General features: G+C 53.1%; 4 protein-coding genes across 4 annotated transcripts; all 4 read left to right on the top strand.

Moving 5' to 3' along the window:
- Positions 1 to 676: 676 nt before the first annotated feature.
- Positions 677 to 1,953, top strand: J4E90_010883 (uncharacterized protein; the record flags this gene model as incomplete). The annotated part of the gene is made up of 3 exons (XM_051440395.1): positions 677 to 1,452; positions 1,502 to 1,750; positions 1,800 to 1,953. 3 exons carry the CDS (start codon positions 677 to 679, stop codon positions 1,951 to 1,953), a joined length of 1,179 nt encoding a protein of 392 aa, XP_051285749.1.
- A 603-nt stretch (positions 1,954 to 2,556) lies between these two features.
- On the top strand, positions 2,557 to 4,432 carry J4E90_010882 (uncharacterized protein; the record flags this gene model as incomplete). The annotated part of the gene is made up of 4 exons (XM_051440394.1): positions 2,557 to 3,212; positions 3,264 to 3,581; positions 3,633 to 4,115; positions 4,162 to 4,432. 4 exons carry the CDS (start codon positions 2,557 to 2,559, stop codon positions 4,430 to 4,432), a joined length of 1,728 nt encoding a protein of 575 aa, XP_051285748.1.
- A 2,047-nt stretch (positions 4,433 to 6,479) lies between these two features.
- J4E90_010881 (uncharacterized protein) lies at positions 6,480 to 8,642 on the top strand (the record flags this gene model as incomplete). The annotated part of the gene is made up of 1 exon (XM_051440393.1): positions 6,480 to 8,642. One exon carries the CDS (start codon positions 6,480 to 6,482, stop codon positions 8,640 to 8,642), a length of 2,163 nt encoding a protein of 720 aa, XP_051285747.1.
- A 5,963-nt stretch (positions 8,643 to 14,605) lies between these two features.
- Positions 14,606 to 15,746, top strand: J4E90_010880 (uncharacterized protein; the record flags this gene model as incomplete). Its single annotated transcript, XM_051440392.1, has 2 exons — positions 14,606 to 15,017; positions 15,070 to 15,746. The coding sequence occupies 2 exons, from the start codon at positions 14,606 to 14,608 to the stop codon at positions 15,744 to 15,746; spliced, it is 1,089 nt and encodes a 362-aa protein (XP_051285746.1).
- Between the last annotated feature and the right edge of the window lie 744 nt (positions 15,747 to 16,490).

Genomic DNA, 16,490 nt, shown 5'->3' with positions numbered 1-16,490 from the left:
CTAGAAATTATAGACTGATTGAGATGCTGTGCATGCAAAATAATGCGATGGAATTCTGTCATCCCCTGGGGCGTTAGGCGTCAGGCGTTGTCGACATGCAAACCACGACCGAAAGCATCCGGGCAGCGAAAGCGTTCGGACAACGAAAGCGGACAACTAGAACATCAGTGATCCGACTATGGGCATGAGCAGAGCGCTACAAGAGACCGAGGCCAATCAGCGCATACTACGGCGAATACCAGGCGAGGGGAAATTGCATCTCCTATTCGCGGTCTGAGATTTCGTGGTGGCATCTCGGAGGTGGAAGCGCACGAATGCCGGTCTCGCCACCATTAGCTGCGGGTGGTGAGATCTGCGCATCTCTTGGCTCTCCTGACAATTGACTGATTGCTACATTACTCTCCGTACACTCCCGCGGTTGTATTGTTACTCTACCGCGCATCCTCCCACCCTATACGCTCCTTCTCTACATCGTGCTGTTTTCCACTGCGCCGCAGCTTCTCTCCTCTGGCACCGAATTAGTGTCGCCACGCAACCGCAGCTATTCACCACACCGCCGAGACCAGTGTTTGAAGATACACCGCTGGACACATATAAACAACCCTCGCCAGTCCCATTCCTACGTACCGCAAACAACCCACCGCCGAACATAGACTTGATGTCTACAATCACCACAATGCCCGGCCGCACCCTTCCGACGATTCCAACCGCCGAGGTGCGCGCGCACAACAACGAGAAGTCCTGCTATGTCACGATTGGCACCAAGGTCTACGATGTTACCGACTTCCTTGATGGCCATCCCGGTGGCCCCGAGTTCATCCTGGAATATGCGGGCAAAGACATCGAGGCAATCCTGAAGGACGAGATCTCGCACACCCATTCCGATTCCGCATATGAGATTCTTGAGGAGAACTTGGTGGGCTTCATGGTCCCCGAAAGTCTCCTGAATGGCGTAGTCAAGAGCTCGAATCCTGCAGATATCGTGCCTCTGCCATCTTCCGAGGTTGGCAAGCTGGAGCTCAAGGGCATGGAACAGGACGGCAAGCCGCTGTACGAAGCAACCGGCATGTCATCTGCGGAAGATCTTTCAAGACCGACGGACCCGAACCAGGACTACAAGCAGCACAAGTTCTTGGACCTGAGCAAGCCGCTTCTGATGCAGGTCTGGAATGGTGGATTCAGCAAGGACTTTTACCTACAGCAAGTGCATCGCCCGCGCCACTACAAGGGAGGCGACTCCGCGCCGCTGTTCGGTAACTTCCTGGAGCCCCTCAGCAAGACGCCGTGGTGGGTCGTGCCATCGCTCTGGTGGCCCTGTGTCGCGTATGGAACAGCCGTTGCGTTTGGTGGACTATCCTCCGCGACGGAACTTGCTGGGTACTGGGTCTTTGGGCTGGGATTCTGGACCATTATCGAATACGTCCTGCACAGGGGATTGTTCCACTTGGACGAGTAAGCACTCCCCATCCACATGGATTCATCTTGTACTAACAACAAGCAGCCACCTCCCCGATAACCGCGTCGCGATCACCCTCCACTTCTTGCTCCACGGCATTCACCACTACCTTCCCATGGACAGATACAGGCTCGTCATGCCACCTACACTCTTCGCTGTCTTGGCGGCACCGTTCTGGAAGTTCGCACACGCGATCATATTCTGGAACTGGTATGCCGCTCTGGCTGCCTACTGTGGTGGTATCTTTGGCTACACCTGCTACGACATGACACATTACTTCCTCCACCACCAGAAGTATGTATACCCATAGATCACTATGAAGGACCTCGCTAACAAACTGAAGGCTACCTCCCTACTACCAGCAACTCAAGAAGTATCACCTTGCGCACCACTTCGCCGACTACCAAAACGGTTTCGGTGTCACCAGCCGCTTCTGGGACCGCATCTTCGGCACTGAGCTTGAGATGGGACCCTCCAAGGTCATCAAGTCGACTTAGATGGCGACGTACGAATAGACTTTTGTTATTAGACACCCACCTGTCACCACGTTGTCAAGACCGGCATTGAAGAAGGCGTTCAGCGGGTCTGCAGGGCCATTTTGGGTCGATGCAGCTTTGATGTTTGTAGATAACTTTATGACTCACTACCTCAGATAATAGTAATGCCAACAATCACTTCACTTCTGTTCTGTTCACCTTTCTTCGGTCACTGCCCATTTCCCTGTTGCGCTCATGGCGGCAGTCACCTCCGCACGTAACTTGCTGCCTATTAGTCACACGGACCCTGCCAAGGCCCCTCGAACTTTTCAAGTTATCACGCCCAGGCCTGCCTCTCCACTTTCCACTCACCCACCCATTAACACGTCGTGCTGCACGAGCAAAGCTTCAATCAAGCACCCATTTGTCAAGTGCATCTCGGTCAAGAGGTCATTCGGCAAGCGCCAGCAGTATTATTTTCTACGTCCGTTCGATATCGCAATTGAAATCAATACTTGAGCCCCAGCTCGCCATCACAACAACACATCGCCCATTGCAGTGACATCGCGCATCACTTCCACCAGCTACGCTTATCGAGAGCTAGGAACCGCCAACGACGTCGCCATGTCTACCCAAGCCGCAGTCGAGGCCCTCCTCGAGGAGACCGCCCGCGAGGTCGAGATGAAGGACGCCGAGCGCAAGCGCACTGCCAGCAGCGAGGCGCGCGACACCGACAGCCGCCGCGACGACCGCCACTCAGATCGCCGTGACCGCCGTGATAGGAGCCGAGACCGTGGGGACCGTCATCGTGAGTCCAATGGAGATCGCCGTCGCAGCCGCGATAGAGACCACCGCCGAAGAGACGGAAGCCGTCCCCGTTCTAGCAAAGGTGCTGACACAGATGAAGACCGTGATAGGCTCCGCCGCAGCAGCTCGCGCGACCGCCGTGGAGGTCGTGGAGGCCGTGACCGCGGAGGCGACTTCTACAGCGGTAGTGGTCGTCCGCGTTCCCGTTCCCCTCGCGACCGTGGCAACGATAGGTACCGCGAGAGGTCCCGCGACCGTCGCCGCAACGGTGGTGATGACCGTCGCAACAGCCGTCGCAACAACACCCCGCCCAAGCCAGAGGTCACCGAGGACGACCGTGACAAGCGCACCATCTTCGTCCAGCAGATCTCCCAGCGCGCTGAGATGCGCCACTTGCGCAGCTTCTTCGAGCGTGTCGGCCCTGTTGTCGAAGCTCAGATCGTCAAGGACCGAGTTACCGGCCGTAGCAAGGGGTGAGTACTCACTTCTCCGTTCCTCATACACACATGCTAACATCCGTCCAGTGTCGGCTACGTTGAGTTCGAGGCTGAAGAGTCTGTCCCTCTTGCACTGGAGCTGACTGGCCAGAAACTGAAGGGCGTCCCCATCATTGCCCAGCTTACTGAAGCCGAGAAGAACCGTGCTGCTCGTCCTTCCGAGGGCGGTGCTGCACCCGGTGCCAACGGCGCCCCCTTCCACCGTCTCTACGTCGGCAACATCCACTTCAGCGTCACCGAGAAAGATCTCCAGGAGATCTTCGAGCCTTTTGGTGAGCTTGAGCAGGTCATCCTCCAGCGCGATGAGTTGAACCCTGGCCGCTCCAAGGGATATGGTTTCGTTCAGTAAGTCGTCTGTTCATGTTCACTGCGACATCATTTGCTAATACATCACAGGTTCGTTGACCCCTCGCACGCTAAGAATGCTCTCGCAGAGATGAACGGTTTCGAGCTCGCCGGCCGCCAGATCCGCGTTGGTCTCGGCAACGACAAGTTTACCCCCGAATCGACCGCGAACCTCCTCCGTACATTCACCCAGCAGGCTCAGTCCTACCAAGGCTCTGCCTTCAGCGGTGCTGGTGGCCGTGGCGCCTACGCTGGCGGTACTGGTGGTGTCTTCGACCGTACTCACAGCAAGGACGACCGTGGCGTTAGCGGTGCCTCTGCTCTTGACGACTCTGATGTCGCTGGAGTCAACTTCAAGACCTATGACCGTAGCAGGCTCATGGACGCTCTCGCTCGCCGCGACGTCCCCGGAGACTCCAGGCAGGGTGGTCAGACTATGCCTGTACCCACCACTCGCAAGGCTCCTGCTCCAGCCCCCGCCGCTCCCATGGCTTCCAAGTGCGTCAAGATCGAGAACGTCTTTGACCCAGACGAGTAAGTCCTCGCATCTCCTCCGTGACATTCGCTAACACATCACCAGAGAACAGCGCAACTACGGTGACAACTGGAACAAGGAGCTCCAGCACGAGATCAAGTCCGAGTGTGACAAGAAGTACGGCAAGGTCGTTCACATTGCTGTCGACGCCAACAGCGAGGGTGACGTCTTCGTCAAGTTCGACTCCGTCTCCGGCGGTGAGAAGGCTCTCCAAGGTCTCAACGGTCGTACTTTCAACAGCCGCACCATCCGCGCTTCCTACGTCGTGGACAAGATCTACAACTCCCTCTGGGGTGCTGCCGCCAGCAGGTTTTAGCCGACCGGTACGTCACAATTGTCGTGGGGTGCTCGGTAGCCACTACTGCCGAGCATACCCAATCACTCATGTGTGCAGTATACCTTGATCGGTTCGTACGGTTTCTTTACGGCTCATTCTCTCGGTTCACTCTTACGGTTTCTACTCTCGGCACACTCTCACACCTCTGGTACGTACGCATGGCGTTGACGGTATGATACGACTCTCTTTCTCTCTTCTTGTTCTTCTTTTTGGGCGTTGCTTTTCAGGCTATGCTAGCGAAGGTGTACAACGTGCAGCGCTTTGGATGGTGGAAGCTGCGTTGTCAAGATCAACATGAGGGATGAACAAACGTTCAGAGGTATGATGGATGAAGGTCTTGGTGGATACTGGAAGGATAAGGTCTCGGTGAATGACGGACATGATTGTTTAGGCGGATGATGGGCGAGAGCTTGTATATGGCGTGGGACATGGCGGTGGAGGAGTGCTTACTTCGGTACGTTCTGTGAAAGGACTTCGGTCTTGTTCAGATCTTTCACTTGGTCTCAGGTCTCCTCACATACGATTGCACATACGATTGCACATGCATCAGCGACACTTTCCACGGAAGCGGAGGACTCATTGCTGCTAATAGCACATAGGACCAGCTCGTCTCTTCTTGTCTTCCTGGATGACTTGTCTGCCAATAATCATGTGTTTAGATACTCTCTTGGATCCCTCGTTACTATGGCCTTCTTGATGTGGAGAGTGTCGGATGTGGACTGGATTGATCAGGCTGTGGTTGTGGTTGTGGTTTGACCCTTCTCCGCTGCTGATCATGTTGTTGCCTGACGTCGTGATAGGTTCCGATTGTATCGTTTTGTTGTGGCTAACTAGAACTTTCGAATCGCCGCACTCTCACATTCCTGGATATTGACATCACATCGCGTCGACCATATGACGCATCGGAGTCGGTCAGGATCTGATGGCTCCCATATTTTGCTCTCTCTAGGTCCGCTAGAATAAGTCCCATGTGTCGCGTCGATGAGCATATATGACTTCACGCGGTTGTCCCGTTCCATGTGTTGTCCTTCTGGAGCATCGCATCAACAAGGCCGCGGAAAGTTGAGTCCTCTACCTAGGGCGACCGATATTTCACGTCTGCCGCGGTGGCTCATCTGCATTCACCGGCTAGTGACAATTCCCAACGTTTGGCCTCAGCGACGTATACTTTATAACAGCGCACTGTAGTGACTGCTCAGCGTGGTCTGCACTAGGTGAGCAATTGATCGTAGATACCCGCTATCCTGCCATACTCAATGTCGCTTGCATGATTCTACACCAACAGTGTCGACGTGCATGGTTTCCCGCTCCTGCTGATGCACGACGGCATGACAAAGCTGGACGGGGCGGCTAGATTACTCCTAATGGCGAACGTGGTCCAATCATCAAACGAAGGCGGCTATGCCTGATTCTACAGCTCCTCCGTGCATGCATTGCTTAGTAAAACTAATCTAGTCCTAGAGCTTACGGTGGCCTTGCGGCTGTAAAATGCATGCCAACTTCGACTCCAGTCCTGCAAACGACAGCTAAAGCTCCACTGGAAGCTACCACATCCACAATGCCGATCGAACCAGAACAGCCAGACACACCAACGGAAAGGTCGATACCTAGTCATACCTCCGAAACCAGTACAGTTGTTCCTAGAATCGACCGACCATGCACGCGATGTGCATCACTCAGTCTCAGCGTCAAGAGTTTCGTGATCAAAGACGACAGACCTGCTGAGATGCGCATGTCGCTCGAGTCCCTGCGGTCAGCTAACGAACGATTTCGTCTTGGGACCCTTGGAAGCATCAGAGAGCGAGCTGCAGCGTGCCCCCTATGCGATCTTGTAGTTAGTTTCATCGAAGAAAAGAGACACGTCGTTGGCAAAGATGCAGTATGTCATTTGACCTGGGAAATGGACGGGCGCGCTCCGGGCGACACCAGGCGCGCGCAAAGAGGAAAACGGACCCGTCGACTGAGAGTCACATGGAGTGACCTATCACTTAAATCCCTCGAGGCATACTTGGTATTAGCAGCACCAATGAAATATGCGATTTCCGATCTCGATTATCCCAAGCAATTGAACAGGGAGACGCTGTTCCTCGGCCGACGCTTCGGCGCAACGGAAAGCAAGAAGAATCTCATTCGCGAGTTCTTACGACTCTGCGAAACGAATCATGACCGTCGCTGCACCCAGAAGATCGGTATCGAGAACCCTTTTCTTGAAACGCTGACGGAGCCGTACTTCGGCGTTATCGATATCGAAAACGACCGTCTTGTTCCCTTGCCATATGGGGAGACGGAGGGCCATCTCCATTTCGAGCCATATGCGGCTGTGAGCTATGTTTGGGGAGACACTGGTGCGATGGACTATCGGACGAAGATTGAGAACATTCAGAATCGAAGGAAATCTGGTGGACTCGCAGCTACTATCCGAAAGCTACCGAAAGCTCTCGCACAGAGCATTCGCCTTGTTCACGACTTGGGGATCAGGTATGTTTGGATCGATGCATTGTGCATCGTCCAGGATAGTAGTCACTCGTGGAATCTCAACGCGCGAGCCATGCATCTCATATACGGCAACGCTACGCTGACGATCTGTGCCGCTGACGGCGATTCACAGACGGGTCTGCTAGCTCTAGACGACGACCAACGGCCGCAGCAACGAATCGGAGCTTATGCCGAGGGCGTGCATCTGATTCTGCATCAGCCACCGGAGATCAGCATCCAGACATCGAAGTGGAACAGTCGCGGTTGGACATTTCAAGAACGCATGCTTTCGAAGCGGTGCCTGATATTTACCGGCGGCCAAATATACTTTCAGTGTCGCTCTACGGGAATGTCGGAAGATATCTTTGCGGACCCGGAAGGCCGAGGGTGGTCGCTGGATTTGGTCCAAGCCCCTCTTCAGATGCTCACGGAGCTCAAGCAACGCAGCATGTGGTTTTATGCTCACTGCGTTCATCTCTACACGATGCGCGAGCTTTACGAACCGCTCGATATTCTGGCAGCTTTCAGTGGGATGTGTAAGCTGATGGAGGGTACTATGCAGGCGCCCTTTGCATTTGGGCTTCCGACATCGCACTTCGACCTCGCCCTTTTGTGGGAGCCACTCGACTTCCTGACTCTACTAGACTACGACAAGGTCTCGAAAGAACCAAAATACAAGGATCTCAAGTTCCCCAGCTGGTCGTGGTGCGGGTGGAAAAGTAATGGCATTCAATACAAAGCCCAGATGGTCGATGGTTGCCTCTCTGATGTTCACGCTTGGCTGCAAGAACACACATGGATTGATTGGCATATTAGAGATGGCCACGGAAAACTGCGTCGTCTCTGGGACAGAGATTTTTCCCTCACTGATCGTAGTATTGACGACAAATGGAAAGGGTACCCCGCATTCGAACGAACTGAAGAGCAACCCGTTTACGAGTCTGGTAGTGAAGATATCAGCGATATCAACGACACTTACAGTGCGATCGAGATTCATAAAGACGGACCTAGTCACGATGAAACTACTACCTTTGCCCGTCAGATGAGTAACACGCTTGGCAAGAAAATATCGAAGCCCATACGCTATACTAGCAAAGTAATCTTCGACGATGTACCCAGCCGTGATACGCATGATGGCTACGGTCGACCGTACCGACGTTTACTACCGGATGGATCCCAGGTACCCCTAGTGGAATATGCGTTCAATCTAACGCTACCTGAAGATCCATACCACGTCAGGACATCAGCACCCAGACGGCCTACGGACGGCCTGAAAGAATTTCCCGATCAGCCATTCTTACAGTTCCTCACCTGGAGAACCTCATTCCACATCGTGCGCTCAACCGAGTCCGACGTGAGAGACGACGATGTCGGAGCAACAAGAGCGCGATGCCACATCGCAGACCGACGCGGCGATAAATGCGGGTCCATCGTTGTCAGCAAGGAATGGCTTGAGAAGTATGAGGCCACGGGTCAGACCATGTTCGAGTTCATCGCCATCTCAGATGCCCAATCGTTCAGTCAGCAAGAGTTCCCCGTCTGGACATACTATCTACCCAAGGAGAGAGTGGAATCTGAATGGGATCTCTTCTTCGTGCTCCTGGTGGAGCCGTTTCCTGAGGAAGGCATCTATCGGCGTGTGGCACTTGGCAAGGTCTTTCAAGCGGCGTTTGCTCAATCTCCCGACGAGTGGAAAGAGATCATCTTGGGGTAGCCAATGTTCTCGTGCATGACTCTCTATCGCTTCCTCATCTTTGATAGATCGCGTGCATGTTCATTGAAACCTTTCGTTTCGATGACGTTGTATCGCATCGCGAACACGCGCAAGACCTGTGCAGGGTATATAGATAGCTGAAAGAATAACCGTTCGATTTACTCTCTTCGTACGTCGACGCGTTTGTGGGAGGCCATGTATTATCCAACGCAATGTGTTGAATGCTCATACCATGCGCACAGTAACAGGCCGGGTTCGGAAACACAAAAGTGTCTTCGGAAGTGCGCCAACACCGACTCTTTCAAACACGACTCCTTCCCTCCGGCTTACTGGTGTGACTACCAAGACGTGATACATGTACTTAGGACAAGTTTCCACATCTCGACCGACTACCACACACTCAAGTGTTTGTGCGTCAATAATGTCAGTTCTATCGAACTTCACCCAGCCCATCTCGGCACTACCTGCTGCGCTTCGTACATCGCAAGCTCCATCATCCCTCGGTTCGACCTTACACTGCTGTAAGCGTCTCGTGGTAGCCTGTAGTTCTCCATCTGCCAATCGGATCTCAGAATTCCACTCAACCTCGCAGCACTCGACTTTGGTATATGCAATTCGCCCATTGACTGCCATCCATGACCACGAAGGTACCTGTCCGTCTGGTGCAAACTGAATCCGCTGCATCTTTGCAGTGTCAGCTCGGTGCCAGAGTAGACTTCTGTGCAGATAATCATCGAAAACGCCATGCGAAGCCCTCATCTTGAACGTCTCAGCCAGTCGATCTACCAAACCGGAAATTGCGACAGGCCTATCAGTAGGATTGGTAAGGCCGAGCTGCGAATATCTTTCGAACAGGTCCTGGAATAATCGGATCTTGTCGCGTCTTCGACGGTGCATGAGAGATGCTGGGAACTTTGGGTCAGCTAGGAAAAGCGCTTTCGAGCTGGAAGTGCGTTAGTGCCCGATCCTCCGGTGGGCGATCCTACGTCATTGCAACTCACTTGCGCATTCGAGTAAGCGTTTCGCAGCGTACCCCTCCACCACATTCCCAATATGTCTGGTTGGCCGTGAAGTGAATAGTTCGTCGGGACAGTGCTCGCTCCTGTAAGACCCAGGCTCGCTGGTTCAAGACGCCGTTCTCGACATCGCTATGGTAGTCGTCTATGATTTTGCTGACGTACATGGTTCCATATGTGCTTGTGTGCACCTTGGCACACAGCGATTCTGGGTCCCGCAATTTTGATCGCTCCAAGAAACCCTGGGTAGCATCTCCAGCAGACGTTGCGGCAATCGTTAGGCAGGCATCGCCGAAAGTGCTGCCCATCCGCCCCGACTCCTTCCTCCAGTCCTCGAGATCATCATCGTACTGAACAATGCATATGGAGTCGATCCATATGTACCCCTTGCCGAGCTCACGCGTTACCGTGATAGCATCCTGAAAGGTTTTTGGAAGCGTGTCAAAATCCAGACCCCACGTACATCTGGACTCGAGGTTTGCAGAAGACGTACAGAAAGATCTCTTCTGTGTTTCCGACAAGATACCCCAGCAATGTGACAAAGCGACGTACTCCCCTCGCTCACCTGGTCTAGATACATGAAGTCGCAGCCGATTGCCGCTAACATCGAGGACTCTAGCGGGCAATCGAGAGGGTGTTCTAGGGAAGCATTCAAAGCTTTTGTGGTCTCTACAACACACTCGCATCCACTCTCGAAAAAGTTCAAAACGACTAGCGATATCTGGCAACATCGGGAATCCGACCTGCATACCCAAGAGCGCAGCTTCGGATCCTATGTGAAATGATTAGCTCTTTTTGAGGCCCGGATATCGAGCAGACCAACCTGGAGCGGCGCATATTCTAAACAACGACGGACGATCGCTTTTCAGCATCTGGGCTTCATCACTCTCGTCGAGGCTTGACTGTGATAATCTCTTGCAAAGCCCACACGACCCCATAATTCTACGAAATTCACGGAACCCTATCGATTTCTCCAAACAAATGCTGGTACAACGTGTACAGAGGCGCGAAGCCAATACCATCTGGTCTATCTGTCGAATTTGCGTGTAAAACAATGCTGCGAAAGAATTGTCAACAGGAAAGGTCCACTTGTCTTCCATTTTCCAAAGTGCCATGAGATGAAGTTCGAACTCTTTCCCTTTTGGGTCAAGCTCCTTTTTCAAACGTAGCAGGAGAGGACGTATAATGTCCTGAAGAATCGGGTTTGACACTCTGCCTCCATTCTCCTTCATGAGCCTAGCAACGTTCTGACGAATTTTAACTGTACCCGGGACTTTAATTTTGAAAAATTTGTCTTCCCATGATTCCATCTCCTGAAACTCTGGGGTATAGATGCCATCGTCATAGTCAGTAGTGGTGGTAGGTAGATCGGGCGGCTTCTGATCGAGCAGTCGCGCATTCTGCCGCTTGATAGTCGTGCTTTCGACAATATCTAGATTGCGCTTCCTGGGCCGAAGTACGCGTCGTTGAAGATCTGGCTGTCGCGCCGTCGCCTGACGGCCCATTTTGTTGTTGTCTTCAAGAGCGCGATGAGAACTCTTTTCGTTTCGGAGCGTATGGATTGGAACTTCAATGGCTAGAGTGTTATGTGTCGGTAGACAATAGACTGCAAGAAAGTGGATGAATAATACGACGCGCAAAAGCTTTTTACGTTCGCGGGCGAACGAGCCAGACGAGCAAGTTACGAGGAGGCGCAGCTGCTGCGGAGGGCCACGCTAACGCTGTGTCACCGCCACGATGCTGTCATGGTCTGTACAACTCGAAACCTTGGAACACCGGTTAGAAGATGCAATTCCGCGCAAAGTCGCTCAAACCTATCCACGACCGCGCGTTTTACGACTAGAGATACTGTGTTTAGCGATGTATACTTGAAGTACTGGAGTATCAGACAATGAGTCTTGAACAAGAGAAGGCAGTGTAGCCTTGCAGCATGCGTCGTAAGCTGGAATGTGGCTGCCTCCCCGGTATGATGGGGCTATGTTCCCGAAGTTGTCTTTTGGGACGAATCAGCCTGACACGTCAAACTTGTCGCGGGGTCGTGCAGCGACAAATGCCTTGCATGTCAGTTCTTACGAAAGGTAGTCGAGGGCTGTAGTATGTGGTGCTTAGTATGGGCCTAGTATACTCATCATCGCGTTGCAGTGCGAACACCAACATTTCCTATATCGGCCGAAGCTGCAACATCCATAGACCGTCGCGCTCCCGGCCTCTCGCTATCTGAACTGTTATACACTCCATCTACTGCTTCCTGCGACGACTGCACGCACAAAATTCACTTGCCTGTGTAACGAGGCTCATTTCATTTTCAACGTCGATATTAATGTCAAGATCACCAATTCCTTCACATACGACCATAGGATCATGAGAATTAGGCTTCCCGTCCGCTCAGCCATATACAAGCATGATACCGGCGGATTAGTAGTTAGGTGGGTGACCACTAGCGAATCCCCGCTGTTGTATGTTTTTTGATGTTTTTTTGCCCATCTTTTTGGCCCATATCCAGGTCGGGCAGGTAGGCCGACGCACAGAAGCAGGTGGACAAGGCTGGGACACACTAGATATAGCCGTCTACATCTTTGACACACCTTGCGCGAGATCGTCAACTGCGTTGTCTTGCGCTACCTCGATCTTCGCATCTACAAGCCTGTCAGCCAGAGCATCCATCTCTGCGTCATCGGAGTAAGGGCTATCGTGCTTTCTCTCCACATCCATGTCCACCTCGTACACACTTCTTATATCCCAAACCCCTTCCATCGTGTTTCTTTTTTGTCCCAAGACTCTGAACCCCTCAAGATACTTAATTTGGAAGATACTTGCTCTATCTTCTGCTTCACAGATCCTACCGCCCTTCGCCACGGCTTCCAACACTGCTTCATACGTCCAAAGCTGTACGTTTGTCTCTACGTCGTCCGTCACCTTCTGCGAGGCCGCTCGGTTCTTCTGATGGTCCTCGAGATATCGTGGATACTGGCTGCGTATACGGTCTTCGATGCAGAAGGGGCAGATGAATGGATGCTGATGCAGGTTTTCCTGTCGCTTCAGCCAGGCTAAGGGGAGTTGGGGCTTTGCGGAGTAGATACTGCGCGTGCAGTTCGATGAGCATGGCGACTTTGGGACAGGGAAGCACACCGGTGTGGAAGGTGGGGTAGGTGGTTTGATGATGTGTTCGCAGTCTAGAGTGTGGAGAGGGGAGGACGGGTCGTCGCAGTGGTTTTGAGGCGGCGGCGTGGTGAGCGCCATGGTGGAGTGCGGTATGGATTGGTTGAATAAGTCGCGGGCGGGAAGAATTCGGGGTTGGGTGTGAGTGAAATGGTAGGCTGTGGTGATGGAATTGTGAAGATATAATGTGGACGGACATATGGTAGAGGGGTCAAAGTGCAAGTGAGATTACAGCTGTTCGTGGGCTGGCTTATCCCCGAAATACAAGGACCACCTTCATTGAAGGTGCAGTGCATCCGCTATAGTCGTATTCTTCTTGGCTACTGGAGCCCCAAGTCCCTCTTTCTTACCAGGCAGAGCTCCTTCCAGCCATCGCTTGTGCTTTACATCCTGATAACCCACGACCCTAAACACCATCTCCTTCCCCATTGTCCGTTTCGCTTTTACATACATCCCTGTGCTCATTTCCTGGAGTAAGTGGCCACTTTTCCGTACCGTGCCTGAATCTTCACAGCGCACATTGAATACAACGCGCTCGATTGAGTGCCGCTCAGGGAGACTACGGAACGCGTCGCGCCAGCTTTGGATGAAGGGAGTCATCAATGGGCCGTAGGTGTCACCGTCGTTCAGAACATCATCGGAAGAGACGAGCGGGGAGATCCCTATGTGCAGCACTCTGATTGCAGTGACGGGCACTGAGAAACAGTCGTCGACGGACTTGCGTGAAGACTGCGGCTGGAGGATGTGGATGTCGGCATCGGATGTGGCTAGCTTGCTGCCTAGGACTGAGAGGGTCTCGGGATCGTTGATGGTAATGAGTATGTATGGTGTGTTACCAGGCATGGTTTCTTCGTAGATATCTGGGCATTCTGACGATGCGGTGAGGGTGTCGGGATGCTCGGTATCTGTTCTCAGCTCTAAAGAGACTGGCATCGCGAAACGTTGGTTGTTTGTATGGATTGTCAAAGAAGAAGGGTGTGCAGAGGAGTGAATGTCGATGTTGATGTCGAGGCTCATGACGTTTCGCCTCCGCGCGATGTTGACGATTTAGGCAACCATCAAGGCAGCCAATGAGCGTGGCTGTCTTCCATGCAGCTGGTAAGACTGTATTGTGCTTTCTGACATCATTCTCCCTGAGTTTCCGAGCTATTGGTCTCTGGTGCCGATACATCCGAATATTGCCAAGACAAGACAAAGTCCCGCAGTCGTTCACTTCCCGCAAGTGTCGGTCATCTCGTGGAACGAATGCTTGTTAGGTCGCAAGTCAAGCAGGCACAACAGCAATCAACGCCCAGGTGTGGAAGCAGAGGTAGCAAGCTGACGTCATTCCTCAATCACTCGTCAGTCGCGCCTACCCCAGCTTCACGATACCTCAACCAAATCTCTGGTTGTGTTACTATATACTACACCACCTTGTGAACATCACATCACCAAATCATCCGAAGACGCTATAACACCCTCGCTATTTGCTGCGTACGCGACGCGCATTCTGAAGTCATGGGCGAGGTGAAGACTGCGCGGTTGCTATTGTGCGCGACTTGCCCTTCACTAACTACGGCCGCGTGAGTATGGCCATTTCAGGAACTCACACCCAACTCACCCTCACTTCTTGACGGTGAACTCTGAGTATTCAATCCTATTGTCGCGAGGCCGACTCTTCTCTCTCGACTCACTCGACCTCGCCTGACCTACAGTCCAAGCTACCGGCCACCCACCTACCTCACAATCCAGATCGCGCTTGCCGCCGACATCATCTTGTTTCCCAACGTGTTCTCTTCGTTAGCACTCATGTCGTCGTCTGTCATGAGACAGTTCGGCAACATGCTCGCCACTCGGCGGTCGCTCCCAGGACAAGCAGCCGCGTCGTCGCCATCCACCAAGCAAAAGACCGACTCTAAGCAGAAGCCCGACGCCACACACGAGACAGTCACCTATCCACGAGTCCTGGGGCTACGAGAACAGAACTCCTGCCGTAACGCATCCATGTCCTACGAGCACCTCCTCGAATGCGGCCACCTCATCACCACACCGACGCCCGATGAGCGATGCGCACCCAATTGCTACTGTGTCGAGCACGGATGGCATGAGATCAATGGCGACGAGAAGAAGAAGGCGAAGATGCTGCTGTTCTACTGCGACGCGTGCGTAGAGGAGGAGAACGAGAAGCTCGTGGCTGGTACTTTGACGTCAGCAGCGGCAGGTATGTTCACTTGCTAATAGTAACGCTCACGACGATGTTGATCGCTTGACAGAGAACCTGCGTCGAACACTACGCGAAAAGGAAGCCACGAAGCGCGAAAAGCAGACGAAGTTTCGCAAATGCTACATCGCACTCAAGATCACTTCCGTGCCTTGCCACACCGACGGCGCACTACGCAAGAGTTATACGCCGCGAAAAGAGCATCATCCTTTCGATATTTCGATCCCTCGAGTAGGCGACAACTTCTTCGAAGATATCCTGGTGAACCCGGTGAAGGAATCGAAGGCGCCTGGCAACACTCCCGCGACCGCGCCCGGAGAAGCAAACCACTCTGTAGTCGGTAGTAGCCCAGCCAATCTCGGCGAAGCCGGTGCAAACTACCTGCGATATACGGCAGCGCAATCCGCAGCACCCAAGGCACCCAAAGCCAAGCCGAGTGCCTCCAACGCTAAGAAGACCGCGTCGCTGTCTGCTCCCCGCGAGGCTGCCGCAGCATCACCGGTGGTACCAAGTACCAATGTCGCGCAGAAGATATCTCCAAAGCAGTCGCGCAAGAGGCCCATTGTCATCGACGACGATGAGGAATACGTGGACGCGCCGGAGAAAGAAGCAGAGGGTGTCAAGAGAACCAGGAAACGACAAAAGGCTACTTCGTTGCCGTTGCCACTGCCAGCTACCCCGAAGAGGAAGCCAGGACGTCCTAAGGGAAGCGGTCGCAAGAAGGTGTGAGGGGTTGGCGGATACAGGTGGTGCGAAATCGTGAGGATGTGGAGGTGATGACGAGGTTGGAGATTACGAGGATCGGGTGGATGCTGCTATGCGATGCGTGGATACTGTCGTATTTGCCAGGCTGGTATTCTGGTATGGGTACATATTGAATGGAACATGTCGTTGATGATGCTGCTGATGGAAGATGTGATGAAGATGATGATGGATGGCCAGGGTGTGCGATGTTGCTTTCACCCCACTTGGCCTGCTGACTAATCTGCATCCTGCCATTTCGGCGCCCGTGTTCTCTCCATCGTGGAAATCGCACTATTGAGGTATAAAATAAACCTGCTTGCAACTGGCATCAACGCAGAATCCCACGTCCATCTTCAAACTGTAAGCCATCCAAAGCCAACCTATCAAAAACCCCCCATATCGCGATCTCCAATCTCCTCACCCGCCAATCACTCACAACACACCAGTACCATAAAGTATAGACAACGCAAAACACACACCGCTCATAACCAGAAGTACCGCGATGGTCGTGTTCACCCATTTGCCCTGCCTGTACATCCCAGTATACCGACGTCCACGTCCACCATTTCCGTGCGAGGAGAAACCGCGTTCTAGATCAGGCATACTGCGCGCTTGCTGATTTTGCTGATCGTGCGGGTTGGGGTTGATGAATAGGCCAGCGAGTAGGTGATTGGCGGCTAAGGAGTCGCGAGCAGCTGTTGAAGGGTCGGTTGAAGTAGATGTGGAAGT

Source organism: Alternaria incomplexa (assembly GCF_024043165.1).
Source record: "Alternaria incomplexa strain BMP 0042 chromosome Unknown scaffold_29, whole genome shotgun sequence".
Classification (NCBI taxonomy): domain Eukaryota; kingdom Fungi; phylum Ascomycota; class Dothideomycetes; order Pleosporales; family Pleosporaceae; genus Alternaria; species Alternaria incomplexa.
Note: the sequence above shows the minus strand (reverse complement) of the source record. Positions and strands in the feature narration are given on the sequence as shown.